Genomic DNA, 15,810 nt, shown 5'->3' on the forward strand with positions numbered 1-15,810 from the left:
GAAGGTTTAATATGGTCATATAAATCGTTCCCGAGATGGTAGGGCTAGTACATTAAGATGCTTGTTACCGGAACGTACTGGATCTATATCCGGCAAAGGACCATCAACATCGATAACACTCTCTAAAACCTTCTGGGAGTGTCTTTATAGTTAATACAACAACAGAAATGTGTTCTGCGCAAAAACACTATGGACCGCACCCCCGGTTTCGGAGCAGCCCGGGGTCATTTTTCGTGTTTTAGAAGCAACATTTTTTTTCCGCCTTCGGATTATTGATATTAAGGTCAAAACGCACGTTTCCACACCTCTCCCGTTTTCCTATGGGACGCGTATTAGCAGTGGACGCTGTTCTAGACTATTATTAAAATTCTCAAATACCACCTTGTTTGAAAAAAAATTTTAGCTTCGACCTTTCGTATAAAATGGCAGTCCCTGTTCGTCCGGAAAATTCAGTGCAAAATTTTGTTTCGTTGTTTATATTTTTTTATTTTGCTGTTTTACTTCATTTTGCAGGAAAAAAAAAAATATTCCGGACGAATAGCCACTTCCTAATAGGCAGCTCTATACTGATTGTGTTTAGCAAAATCCGTGCACTGAAAAACAAAAGTAAAGCTAAACTTCGAAAAGCTGCAATCACAACAGATGACCAATGACTGCGCAACTCCACTCTCACACCTAATGTTGCTGTTGCTGTTGTTGTTGTTGTTGTTGTTGTTGTTGTTGTTGTAGTAGCGATAAGGTTGCTCCCCGAAGGCTTTGGGGAGTGTTATCGATGTGATGGTCCTTTGCCGGATACGCATCCGGTACGCCCGACCATCTCGGGAACGATTTATGTGGCCACATTAAACCTTCAGGCCATTCCCTCCCTCCCCACCCTCAAGTTCCATGAGGAGCTTGGGGTCGCCAGAGCCTCGTCTGTTAGTGAAACAGGATTCGCCGCGGATAGGTGAGGTTGACAATTGGGTTTGGAGAAGCTATATATTGCGCTGACAACCTGAAGGGTTGCGCTACACAGCCCCTTGAATCTGGTATTTTAGTCGCATCTTACGACAGGCATACCTTTCGCGAGTATATTCTGATCCCCTGACCCGCTGGGGTCTCACACCTGATCTCTGAGCGCCACGTACTGCCGCCGTGGAAATTTAATAACGACGATCACCAAAAAACAATTGATATAATGAAGAATGCCGCATTGTAACCTCAAGAAATGAGGCTGCCACAAGGTCACGTTGAGATCGAATGCATCTAGAAAGCTAAGAGGCAGAAAGGCATAAGTGCCTTAGAGCAAGTAGCTCAAGCCAGGGAAATAGATGTGTATGTGAAACGGAATCAGAAGGAAACGTTAGTCTCTTCAGCACAACATGCTTACTGCACTGCAAATAGTGGTTGGTGATTATGAACATGCAAAAATCCCAGGAGTACCAGGAATATGCCGTAAATATTCTTCTGGACATTCCCGGTGATTTCAAGAATGTTTCGAAACATAAAATCATGGATGGTCCTTATTTCATTGAAGAATATGCAACTTTCACAAAATGGATCAACTAAGTCCACGAAAGCAGTAGGCAGGGGTACGCTCCGTGGGTCGGGATATCGCTACTACTATGGACGCTGGTCAACCAACGGCTCAGGCGGTTCGATGTGGGACCAGTCAAAATCACGGCGTATGCAGATGCCATTTAGTCCATTATAATTTGCAAATACCTGCCAAAATGAAGCGTTTCGGGATGTACATACTTATCCGAGTATCTAAAATGGAAAATATAGATCTAGACTTCTTCACTGGGAAATGTAAGGTCTCAAATAGGGCATAGCCTACATTGGGAGGGGTAGTTCTTTAAGAGAAACAAAGAACTCAAAATCTATGATTCAAACTAGACAGTAAATTCAGAGAATTTATACATTTATACAGTGTGAAAAATAAAAATCTATATATATAAACCCCTAGAATGTGTGGGTAATATGGATATCAAATAAAAGCCGTTGCTGAGAGCTCTAAAGTAATTTTCATTGTGATATTCGATTTAGTCACATCAATCTGGCAAAACTGATAAATATGCATGCGAATCCGAAATAAGGATATGAATTAATCATGCCCACATACCTATTTACATACGTCCTATGCGATTTGCCTGAAATTTGGTATATAAATTTGCCTATATCAATATTTACGACCCTTTTTTCCGCGAAGTAGACCGGAAACGGACTGGGACTGAGACTCGGAGTGGGACTGGGACTAGAACAAAATACATACCACCCTCTGGCACAGGCAATAAGGGATGAAGAAGATATTGAAAGAAGAGAAAAGAGAGGAGACTGAGAAGAGATAGAAAGAGACGAAGATGGAGATAGATGAAGCGAAAAAGACGGAGGGAGGAGTGAATAAAAGGATTAGGAAAAAGTGTAGAGGGGGGAGGGTAGAGTTAGACGGAAAAAGATTTTTAAAATGTATGCATATAGGCCAAATTTAGGGCAGAACAACGTCTGCCGGGTCTGCTAGTTTAAATATATAAAAAATTTAAGTATTTAAAATCAATTCAATTTTCATAGTTTTATTATATCAAATACTTCTAATGGGTTATAAGCTTATATACTTAGTATGAATATAATTCAATAGTAATAATTCTTATAATTATTCAAAACCTAACTCAAACGAATTTTTCACAGTTACTTTTTCCTTCATTATTTAGCTCGGTGTTGATTTCAGGTATGAATGAGGACACGTTTTCTTTATAATGCCAGTCAAATATGATGCCAAAAATATGCTCACTTACTTTTTTTAAATTCATTTTCACTTACTGGTTTTATTTATTACAACTTACAAATTTATTGTGCAACTACCAACATTTTCGCACAACTTTTTGTATAACACTAAGGATGAGTGATCATGTCGTACAAATAATCGATAACAGTGACAACATCGCATTTCTAGTGTTTCTCCAATCATCCTCTAATCGAAATCTAACCTAGTTTTCGATAAGAGATGCATTCGAGAAATATATTAGAAGTCTAATGTAGAATCACAATACCTCTCTAACGTTGGTAAATGTGTTTATGTTAACATAATATGTATACAGAACTTCTTACTACAAATTCTTCTTTGTTGTAAACAAAGCTTACAAGCTCAAATATTTTAACTAGTACAATATTCATTTTCAATAACGAAAAAATAATAAAAAACAATATGGATATCGTTGACTTATATTCAATACCTTCTGTCAGCCAAACAAAGTTTAACAGGAGAACAAAAAATCGCTTTAACACATTTATTCATTGTGGATAAGACAAGTGTGATAACTTCTGCATAGACGTCAAAATTACAAATAGAATGGATCACCTGATTTGTAATTGACTATCTCTGTCCCATCCTGTATCTCTTTCTATCACCCGAATGTCATGTGACGGGAGTGAAAGAAATAAACAACGGAGGGATTGTAGTCCAATGCAAGAATAAAGAGTCATGCGAACTACTGCAGAAGAAAATAGCGGAACAAATTGGAAAAGAGTTCGATGCAGAGAAAACTAAAGACAAGAGAGAAATGAAGAAAATATTTAAAGTGATTGGTTTAACAGAGAGACTAAGCAGTGAGCGCTTAGCAGAATGCATTACGAAACAATAGTATATGTGAGGGTAAAGAGTTTAAAGTTGTAAAGATTTTTGAGAACTATAGTCGTAGAGAAGAATGTTTAATGCACTTGTTAAAATAGATGCAGAGACGTTTGAAAATATTTTGCACCAAAAGAGAATAAATATAGAGTGGGACTCTTGCATTACCATTGAGTACGTAAGAGTATTTAAATGCTTTAAATGTTTAGGTTTTAATCATAAGGCTGTTGAATGCATTAACAAAAAAGCATGTAGTAAATGTGCAGGAAATCATGACTTAAAAGATTGCTCATCAAGTATTTTTAAGTGTGTAAATTGTTGTGAGCTTGTACATAAAAAACTATAAGAAGCGGATATACACCATACTGCCTTTAGTCAGGAATGCCCCGCATATAAAAGATATATTGAAAGTAAATCTAGAACTAGAAAGTAGCAATCAAGAAATCAATATCCTATTTGCCTTTATCTTAATATTAATAATATTTTAGGCAATAAAGAGGAACTCGAAAGACTTATTGAAATAAAAAATCCAGCTATAATATTATGTGCTGAGACATGTACCACTAATGAAATTTCAAATTCAGAGTTAAATATACATACTTACAAACTAGTGCGATGCGATTCACATAGTAGACATACTGGCGGTGTGCTGATATGGAGCATAAGATACAGATGAATAGTAAAGATAGTAAAGCGATGTGGAAATATTTGAAATTCGCAATAAGTAGGGTTAATGAAGACTCTTCTTTCAAGAAAATTTTGACAAACGGTACAGCATATATGAATGAATCTGAAATTGCTAACAATCTAAATAAATATTTTGTTGATAGCATTGATGATATTTGCAATAATATAGAAGAATTTTATACAGAAGTAAATTTTCCTATTCAGTTAAATGGGATTTTCAAATTTGTAAAAGTTAGTACAGACGACGTCATTAAAATTGTCATGACGTTTAAATCTAAGCGAGGTGGTAAAAAGCTGTTATCAGATGGTGTTCTTAAAGACATGATATCATATCTGGGATACTTCTATGCGCAAATCATAAATGAAAGTTTAAGTAGTGGCATAGTTCCGGGTATTTGGAAAACTTCTACCATTGTGCCAATCGAAAAAGTTAATAACACAATAAAAGCAGAGGAGTTACGTCCGATAAATACACTGGCTAGTGATGAAAAGATTTTGTGGTAAAAAACCAGTTGGTTCAATACTTGGAAGAAAAAGATATACTCATGCCTCAACAAAAACCAGTTGGTTCAATACTTGGAAGAAAAAAATATACTCATGCCTCAACAATCAGGATTTAGAAAAAAACATCCCTGTGAAACAGCTTTGAATATGGTTTTAGCTGAATGGAAAGAAGAACTTAATAATAAAAAGGCGATAATAGCAGTTTTCATTGATCTTAAAAGTGCCTTCGAAACTATAGATAAAAAAATATTATTAGGAAAATTGGAAGGAATTGGTATTAGGGATGTTGAACTGGATTGGTTTAAAGATTTCTTAACAAATCGCAAACAAAGAACAGTAATTGGTTCGATAATATCAGACGAAGTGGATGTTAAGATTGGCCTACCCCAAGGCTCTGTTCTTGCACCAATTTTATTCAAAATTTATATTAATGATATAAATTCTGTTTTGAAATTCAGCTCCATAAAACTTTTCGCTGATGATGCTCTAATTTCTATAAATGGCAAAAATGAAAATGATATAAGAATCAAGTTACAAAGTGACTTAAACGCACTTTATATCTGGCTGTATACAAACATACTTAAAATTAATATAGAAAAAACTAAATACATGCTTATTTCAAGAAAAAACATTGCTAATTCTGAAACTATTACTATAAATAATATTGAAATAGAAAAAGTAAATACGATTAAATATTTGGGTGTTCAGATTGATTGCAAATTAAAATTTGATGCCCATGTTGACTATTCAGTAAGTAAAATAGCAAAAAAATTATGGTTTATTCAAAGAACTTGTAAAAACTTAAGTAATTATTACAAAGTAAAGGTTTATAGATCCATAGTTGAGCCTTACTTTATTTATTGCTCAACAATATTTTTTATTATGAAAGATTCGCAAATTAATAAGTTGCAAAAAATGCAAAATAAAGCAATGCGCTTTATTTTAAGCAAACGTTATGATACTCCTATACAAGACATGCTTCTAAGTTTAAATTGGATGAGCGTTAAACAACAAATATTCTTTAACACAATGAAATTTATTTATAATATAAAGCACGGAATTTTGCCAGAGTATCTCAGAACAGGTATTACATTTAATTACGAGGTCCATGATATAAATACAAGGAAGAGAAATAATTTTAAATTGCCAAATTATAAAACAGAATCGGAACAAAATAGTCTTTTTTACAAAGGGTTGAAATACTTCAACGAACTACCTGAATATTATTTAGCAGCCGGTTGTATGACTACACCAAATCTAGGACGATTAAATGATATAGTCGTTGAGATTTAAATGCATTAGTGATACATGTGTCATAATTAAAATTTTTTCTTTAATTTAAAAATTTAGATTAAGTACACATGTTAATTAATGCAATCATATTTTTATGTTTTGAACTAGGCTCTTAGAGTCGTAATAAATAAATAAATATAAGTATATAATATAAGATAGCCGGGCCAAGGGCCGCCATAATGAACCCCCTGCCAAAACGCTAAAAAGTAGCCATATTGAACATCCTGTCACATGCCACCCTAATATAAACGCACGTAAAAATGTCTCATGCACATACAACTTGTATGAGAGCAACCCAAATTGAATTTGCTGTGTGAAAACCTAACTCGATTTCCAATTTTTGTTCTGCGTGACATTTAGACTTGACGTTTGCACACCTGCTTTACATTGTCGCAACGCATGCTTATTTGGGTTAGGGCAAAAAACGTCGGTTGTTTGCGTGCGCTAAAAAAACGCAGTGCGGTTTTATTAGGTTGGCATGTCAGGCAGTTGACGGATAAGATATCACACTTTTTTTTATCCACAATGCTTTTATTGCCAACTGCTAAAAATTCCCGTTGTGTATTCAAATCAGTTTTTTGTGCTTTCACTTTTATTTAGTTTAAAACTAGATGGAACTAGTGGGTTGCTGTTGTAGCACTGTTTCGCTTCATCCAATAAGTGCGATCACTCACAAAGTGTCATCAATATCCTCTAACGGGAGTCCGAGGAAACTTGCAATTTCAACAGGGTTGGACCAAAGAGATATGCTTGTTAGAGGCAATGGTTCCACATTATTGCAATTGAAGAGATGATTGGTGTCATGTTAAGAGGCCCATTACAAACGGGACCGACATTGGGTATTTCGGGGATAAATGTGGATAGGTAAAGGTTTATTCTATTACAATATCCAGATCGAAGTTGAGCTGGAGTGACGTACATTTCCTTGGGGAGGCAGCTTTCTTCTACTGCGAGTTTATGGTATTTGTCTTTGAGAACGCAGTTCACCGAGTCTTTGTTGGATATCTCTTTTTGTGCTTCTTTTCTTTATACGGCTGAATTCTTGAGTACCGAATTTCTTTATAGTAGTCGGAGATGAACGAGGAAATAACCAGTGTCGAAGTAGGCATACCCTTAGCAGTAGCCAAGGGGAATATCCAAAGCTTATATTTGAAGAAAGCACAAAGTGGAATAACATCACCTGTTATTCACCTGTGCAATATCAAAATCCATTTGGCCAAACTATGACGGAAAGAGGACGAGAAGTCTTCTGAACAAATCCAGGGCTAACACACGCAAACTGATAGCAGTCTGCACCGGTCATTGGGCAGTAGGTACGCATGCGGAAAAGATGGGCATTCCGTATAGCGAATACTGCAGAAGCTGCAAAGATCCAAATGCCAGGGAGACAGTAGAACACTTTATGTGTAAATGCCCGGCTCTAGCTAGAGCCCGGCTAAGGTTCCTTGGAACCCCGTTTCTAGAAGACCTCAGAGGGTTATCTGTGATAGCAATCCCGAATATTCTTAATTTTATCAACAACTCTGGCTGGTTGTAATACATTGGCCGTAACATTCCGTAGGTTTTTAGACGAGTTACATGGCATCAAAACGGCTATAAATAGCTACTTGGTCGACCAGGGTCGCAGCCATTTCACCTACCTACCTACTTCATAGTAGATGACTCCCTAAGTTGATGGGTCACGTGGCAGTTCTGAACGGCGTGTCTTTAAATTCCTGTAGTTTGTTCGAGTGTGTTTCTTTTGGACTCGGCAACCATATCGAAGTCGCATAGCATAAAACGGCTGGGCAATTGCTTTATATGTGGCTATGAGCGTATGTTGTTGTTGTTGTTGTTATACCAGTGCTTCGCCCCATCCAATAGGTGCGACCAAGGACACAACAAATTAAATCGGGTTACACTGAAATTACAGCCCTTGGTCGGGAAAAATCCCGAGTCGCTCCGGTACATAGAGCCGGCTGTCTTGTCTTTGCGCCAAGTGCTGCCAGCGAAGGGCATGAGGATTTTGTTACAGCGGTGTAGGACAGTCGGTAGCGTAATACCAACAACGTGGGTGCCCAATGTTGCCGATAATAAGGTCGCCGAGGATTTCGTCGGTGACAGTGCCAAATTTCCCGTGATGAAATGGGTAAAGTGTAAGAGTTCCATATCGAAGGACATGAGTTGACTCTTTAGTAGGTATTATCAAAAACGGTAACAACTCACAGACGGACAGATGGAGTTGAACCAATTAAAATATTTTTCAACACTGATAATATTGATATACAAAAGTAAGTCTATGTCTACAGCCAACGTTCCGCACCGATGAGTATAGCTGGGTTTAAAAATGTATGCTGATGGTTTTGTTTAAAAAAAAATTCATTGCTACTAGAGACATTTTCAAAACGAGAATTATTACCATTTGAGCAACGTTTTAAAACTGGCATTAATGTAATATACATACACACATATGCAAGGTGAGTCAGAGATCATTGTACCATCTAAGGCTCGGGTTTTCAGTACAAGTTCAACTCAGTTTGTCAGTTAAACTACGCTTAACCTTATTCTGCAGTTTTTCAGTCTACTTTAAATGAAGTTTAAGCTGAGCTTAAGCGGCCAACCTGCGGGATTAAACTCTAGTTAAGATATCAGTTATTTGCGTTCGTACGAAATAGCGTACTCAACCCAACAAGCATTTGGGCTTGAGTACCATTACAGCTCACGTTGATAACTAGGCATATTTCTCAAATCTCAAGAGTTGTTTCGAAACAGTGGCTCAGTTCGAGAATAAGCGTACTCAGCAAAAGAGGGAATTTTTTATAAAGCAAAAAATGCTATGACTTAAGTTGAAAAAATTTAAGTATCAACTTGTGGTTCTCTGAATGGACTCAAATGTAAGAATCCATACTACAGTATTTTCACGAAAATAAAATGATATAAGTATATGCAATACCTCCGAAGAGATTTTAGGCCGAGCTTCTCTTCCAATTTGCGTCGTGCTCCTTTTAATTTTTCTTACAAATTTACGGGACGGAACCTACTTGTTTTATTCCGACTCCGAACGGCATCTCTAAGGCAGATGAGTTTTAACTGAGAGCTTTTCATGGCACAAGTAGTGCTGCAAAAGTATCGATGTTCGGCTTACTCGATATTTTTGATGTTTAAGGAAAGGGTATCGATATATCGCCATATACATAAATCGAATTTTTTTATAGTGAAAAGCGCTTACTCAATTTAAAAGCAATATCAGGTATATATCAGACATTTATGTAAATACAATATGTACATGTATATATATATTTAATATTGTCTTCATAACTTCGAAACTATCATAAAACATATTCTGCAAAGTTACAACACCCTTTGTCATCCACTATTGGGAAAGGTCGAACGTCTGCGGTAAACCCTAGTAGGGCGCTGTCAAAAGCCTTTTTACGTGATGATGGATCTTCATATGTTTTTTTCATATAAAAATCAATCTTATTTGGCGAGCTATGTGAATCTAAATTTGCAGTTGTATGCGATCGTTCTAGATGGTGAAACAAATTGGACGTATTACCACTAGTTTTATAACATTTTTTGCAATAGTGGCATATTGCAAAAGTATTACTGATTTTGTCAAAATGGATACATATACGAACACATGTATATATGTGTATATAATATGAAAAAAATAACGTACTTTTCACATTGAACTTTTGTAAGAATTTTTCAATATTCAGAGCCACCAACTTGTTAGTTATTCATCTAAAATAAACACAAATCTGACATAATGTATGTAATTTTATTTATTCATGTTTTATTTTTCTTGCCAAAGTTTTAGACGCTGGTAATTCTGCCTCTAGAAAAAGGAATAAGAAATGGGAATACAGTACTCGATATTTAGAAAAAAACATCGATAATCGCACCATGAACCTAGTACTCGATGTATCGATATTTATATAGATACTTTTGCAGCTCTAGGCAGAAGTACACTCGAAGTGCTTACCAAACACTGTCGAGGAGCGACTCCGCTTAGAAAAATGGTCCTCTAATTGAAAAACCTTGTCTATAAAATTTTGATGTTGCTTTGCCTGGGGCGTGAACCCAGAATCTTCGGTGTAGTAGGTACAGCACGCTGCCATCACACCACGGCGGCCGTCTATATAATTTATTTTTGATGAATTACGCTTCATTACTGCTATCAACCAGGTGTTTATTTCAATGAAGAGCTGTTGGTTTTGGTGGTACCACCTTTGAAGATTTTTTTCAACTCCACCTCAACCCGATATGCAATCTAGGATATCAACTGGAGAAATGTGTTGAATATTCATTTGAGAACGGTACATTTCTCAAAAACTCAAAATTACCATAATAATTGGAAAATATTAATGAGGTTGGAGATCAACTCAAAAACTTTTAATTTTACAAAATTTCTCAAAGGTTTGAAAGTGATTGGAGAATGAAGTTGGATATCAAATAGAGAACGATCTGGTTTAAGAATAATTAAATAACGATGTTGGATGTCACTTCCGGAACTAGATATATATTTCGCTGCAAAAATTTTTTTTCCATGTTTGTTGGGTAAAAAAAATCCAGCTGTTGCCGTATCTACAAATTATCTAGACAATAAAAAAAACCAATGTTACCGCACAAAACAGCATACCCCAAAGGCGGCCTTAAACTGCGACTGAAAAACTGCTCAGTAGTTTAGCTGGAGTTTAAATTTGACTAGAGTTTAAGCAAACTTAGTTTAAGCTAAGCTTAACCAACTACTGAAAAAACCACAACTGCTGATGTGGGTTATTAAATTTAAGCCGACGTAATAGTATACATAGATCTATATATATATGTGACCCGGTCTATGAAAAGTTGGCTTATGACTCAAAAAAGGAAATTGCGAGAAACAGCTGTTAACAGCTGTTTTTTTTTTAGTCATAAGCCACCTATTCATAGACCGGGTCACATATATTTTTTACTAATATTTTTCTTTAGATTAACAATATATACATGTAGTTAGTTTCTTTTACACTTTGTTTTTATTTATTGGGTGCTCAGCACCTACTTTTATACTTAAAATTATTTCGTCTCTCCCTTCATAGCGCAGCATTAAAAAAATCATTCAGCAAAACCCCTAAATAACCTTCCAATATTTTCTCTCACATTTTACGCTCGCTCTGGACACTTGGTCTGTACAATGATTGGCTTTGGTGCGGAGATTGTGGCGATTGGTGCTGTTACAGCACCTTCCGGTAACATGGCCGTATGTACAATAATTCCCGGCTGATCTTCGCTTTGTGGATGTAATTCGTGCGATTCGCCCGGTGTCAAACTGGCTAATGCTGCTAGAAGATCATGATTAACTAATGGTTCATTTTCCTCTCGTGGCTCCCAGCCGGCTGGCGGTGAAGCGGGTGGTGAAATTAGGAACTGTTTCACTGGCGCTGGTGGTTGTAAATTTTTATTAGAAACTGGTGTTACCGGCTGTGCAAAATAACATGTTATAACGGTTTTCTTATTAAATTCGTATTGATGCAATTTAATGCGCGCATTTGCTGCTGCTATGGCATTATCATAGTTAACGCGTAAACGTCGGAAACTTCGTAACCATTGAAAGGTCGCTGAATCGCAGAATGTGCGGAAAAGTTCTTCCATTTCTTGTTTTAGATCAGGATTTGTAAATACCTCAGAGTGTATATTTGTTACAATTATGGATGTTGGTAAATCATCAAAAGAATCTGGATCTACAGCATCTTGCTCATTTTCGCTATCTACTTCACCATCGGGTAGAGTTGGATGTTTGCTGGGTAAACCATCGGCTGCATTTATAAATATATCCTGATCTGGTGAAAATTTTTCACTACTGCTTGCGTCATTACTTTGTGATGATTTCAACTTCGAATTGTTGTTGTGATTTGTGTCACTATTATTGCTATTGACATTGTTGTTGTTATGTGACGTTGGATCATTTGTTTCGGACGGTGGTGTATTTGCACGCGACGCTGACATTTTTAGCTCTTGATATATTTATGTGTGTTTAGGGTACCCGAGTTCGATGGATGTGCTGCTCAGACGTAGATTAAAGGTGAAAAAATAACTAAAAATACAAAAATAAAAAATATTTTATTAATGATGTTAAATATTTGTCTAGATACATTTATTTTTTATTTTACGCCAATAGGCATAATGTTCATTCATAATCATTAAGTGAAGCTCAGTCATCAGCGTTTCTTTTTTTTCGAAATTGCATTTATACTTATAGCAGGCTATCAATATTCATGGGGAGGCTTGCTGACAAAGCTCTTCACTGTCAAGCGAGTGCAATGGGCTTTGTCTACTTTCAGCCCATTCAAGTAAGCAGGAGCGGATGGGGTTTTTACCTGTGTACTATAGCAGGGAACTCACCCAATAGCCCACGTCCCCTCCAATTTAAATAAGACATCTCTACTGCTCGGCTACATTCCAAACAGGTGGATCAACTGCCCTCGCCATATCGTGACCAATTAGCCTTAGTTCGTTTGTCTTAAAGGGTATGGTTACATTTTTGGATAATGAATTGAACTTGCCTATCAGTGAGGAAAATCCATGGAAACGGCTAATCATAGCCTCACGGAAAAGATTGAAAGGCTTTGGAATCTAAAAATATAACCCACTACGTTTTTGTTGATATTTCAGGGGCAATCGATAACACGACAAATCAAGCTATCTAACAAGCTGGTAAGCAAAGATACATATATACCCTAGTCGCTGGATTCTATTTCCCCAGACTAGGATCTTCTGTAACGTCGCTTTTACGCAGGAGCACTCGATGTCAGCACGGATATTTTTTCATGCGGCTTTGTGCGCCCTATGGACTTTGCGTTTGTAGATGCTCCAAAGATCTCTATACTCCTCCCTACAAGGTTCGGTTTCTGCGTTCTTTGCCAGCTCAAACATTTATTTTACATGTCTTCTAGAAATAATACGCTCCTTGCTCCACCATGGCGGCTTTGTTATTCCGCTAAATCTTCTAAGGGGATAAGCTATGTTGTACGTAGTCATGAGCGTCTTTGATAGGAGGTTATTGGATTCCTCTTGTATCATAATATCAAATAAAAATTCAGAATTGAAAATTATTTTGGATATTTTTTTTAAGAGAAAACAGAATTTTTATTCCCTATTTTCGATAAAGAGAAAGGGTATAATAAAATTATTTAAAACATCACATTTGTTCTAATCGATTCGTAACTATTCACTGACATTTAGTATATATCCCTTTTTAACTGCAATGTATTTGGGATACGTTTCGCTATGGGAAGTCGATCTATTCTAAAAAAAAAAAAAAAGAGTTTATGTTGCGATTTGTGTAATAACTTTTTTTTTGTATGGCGAGGTAGATGAAAAGAGAGAAGTATGATGATAAAGTTAATGAAAGGGTGAAAGTGGTAGAAACTCGTCTTTTTCTACCACTTTCTTTCTGTGTGTAGAAGAGATCATCGCAATGCCTTTCTGGCGGAAGTCGACCAAACTTCTCTAAACACTATGAACACATTCAGCCTATGTGATATTCTTATGGACCGGCTAGTTTTACCTTACCTAACCTAAACTTTTGTAACGAATTTGGTTCAAATAAAAAAAAAATTATTTTTGCATCCTGGCGTAAGATTTATTTTTCGTATAAGCGAAAGTAGTAAACTGACTGTCAGTTAAATGTCTAACAACTTAACACCCAATTTCAGCCATACTTTTGTTGTTGTTTTTGCTTCGTGTTAAAGTAAAATTAATTAAGACTTGTAAATGCAAAGTAAATGAGACGTTGCATCTGGCAATTGACAACAAAAAAAGGCGGCTGTACACCAAAGCAAACAACAAATGAGAGAGATACCATGGCGTATGAACAACTTTATGGAAAAAGCATGGAATTGATGTCAAATATGAAGACGGAGTACAATAAAAATGGCATAATTAAACTTTACTAGGTAATTACTGTTTTATAGACATTTGTTTAATAGCACTTTTTCATAAGATAGACGATTATTAAATTAGTCACAAATATATTCCTTAAATAAATTTCTTTTTTTTTACATCTATTGAAATTAATTATAATTATATAATTGAAATTACGAGAAAATTGGATCGTGGTTATCATTCCCTTAGGGTGGGTCAATATTTAATCTCTTCTGTATATGTACGTATATGAAAATGAGCTGCTGTGGGTTATAGTCTCGCTAAAACGAAAAACGACTTGACCGATTTTGATAATTTTTTTTGGGAAAGTAGGCGGTGCTACGCCCCCTATTGGGTAAAGTTTACATTCTTCTTATCTCTGCAATTATTTTAAAAATTTATCTAAAATTTATTATAGAGTACCATATATAATAAGTGGGGGTGCAGTGGGAGAGGGAGTGGGAGTGAGAGCGGGAATAGGAGTGAGAAAAAGAGTTGTAGTGATAGCGAAAATGGTAGTAAGAACGCGAATGGGAGTAGGAGTAAGTGTTGGGGTGGGAACGGCCACCAAACTAAGGAAGCATAGTTGGCGGCAGCCGTGGTGTGGTGGTAGCGTGCTCAGCCTACCACACCGAAGATCCTTGGTTCACGCCTCGGGCAAAGCAGCATCAAATGTTTAGAAACAAGTTTTTTTCAAACAGAATAAAGCTTTCTAAGTGGGATCGCCCCTCGGCAGTGATTTGTATTTCTGCCATAAAAAGCTTCTCAGTGAAAACTCATCTGCCTTGCAGATGACGTTGGGAGTCAGCATACAAAATTTATTTTCCGTACCGTCAATTTGTAGGAAATATTAAATGGAGCGCGACGCAGTCGAAGAGAAGCTCGGCCTAAAATTTCGCCATAGACTATCTCACCTTATTTATTTATTTATTTTTACCATGTTGCGAGATAGTCCTCATGTTATGCCATAGAGGCGAATGCAGGCGAAGATAGCTCTTGTTAATTTTTTCAAGGTAGCATATATGTAGATGTAGTCACCCCTAGGTATTTTGCTTTCATTTCGTGTCATACAGGGAAGGTTCTGGTACGGATAGCTTTCTTCCCCGAGTAAAAGACACTTGGACAATTGTGTAAGGATTGAGAGACAATTCTTTCTATGATGCGCAGGGCTTGTTGCATACGGTGGGATATTGTCTCCTAATGCATCACTGTGATGCAGATTACTTAAGCCTCGTTTTCATTATGGCATATATGTCGTCAAATGTTGCCAAAATAATGAAAACGGGCTGCCAAATAGTGTCAGTTGCGTTTGCAGTCAGGTTTGACAGCTCACTGTCAGACAAAATGGCATCCAAGTGAAAACGACCAAATTTCAGTTTGCCAGCGCAGTTGGAAACGTTTGACGCACAAAACAGATTTGCCGACATGCTGGCAAATCTGTCATTAAACGAGCAATTCTTGTTTGTTTGTATAGCCGAACGATCTCGGGAACGGCTCAACCGATTTAAATGAAATTTGGCACAGAGATAATGTATCACCTTCTAAGACTTTCTACTTAGGTGTTGCCACTCAGAATGTCTCACAAGGTTGCCACCTATTCGAAATTAAAAAAAAAAAATTGCATGACATATACCGATATGGGTATCAAACGAAAGGTATTTCACTCCGCATTACAATAGGGACATTTTTGAGTAGGGTTGCCATTTAGGGTTGCCACCTATTCGAAATTTAAAAAAATTGCATGAGATATGCCGATATGGGTATCAAACGAAAGGTATTTCACTCCGCATTACAATAGGGACATTTTTGAGTAGGGTTGCCATTTGGGGTCGCCA

General features: G+C 36.6%; 1 protein-coding gene across 2 annotated transcripts in view; it reads right to left on the bottom strand.

The window, feature by feature from the left end:
* Positions 1-2,525: 2,525 nt before the first annotated feature.
* The window catches only part of sra (RRM_RCAN_like domain containing protein Sra), a 114,853-nt gene continuing 101,568 nt past the window's right edge, over positions 2,526-15,810 (bottom strand). For both annotated transcript variants that reach the window (XM_067785916.1, XM_067785925.1), the window contains exon 2: positions 2,526-12,146. In XM_067785916.1, coding sequence (XP_067642017.1) covers positions 11,216-12,058 — 843 coding nt within the window. In that variant the 5' untranslated portion in view covers positions 12,059-12,146 and the 3' untranslated portion in view covers positions 2,526-11,215. The remainder of the gene's footprint in view (positions 12,147-15,810) is intronic.

This window comes from Eurosta solidaginis, chromosome 1 (assembly GCF_040869045.1).
Source record: "Eurosta solidaginis isolate ZX-2024a chromosome 1, ASM4086904v1, whole genome shotgun sequence".
NCBI classification, from domain to species: Eukaryota; Metazoa; Arthropoda; class Insecta; order Diptera; family Tephritidae; genus Eurosta; species Eurosta solidaginis.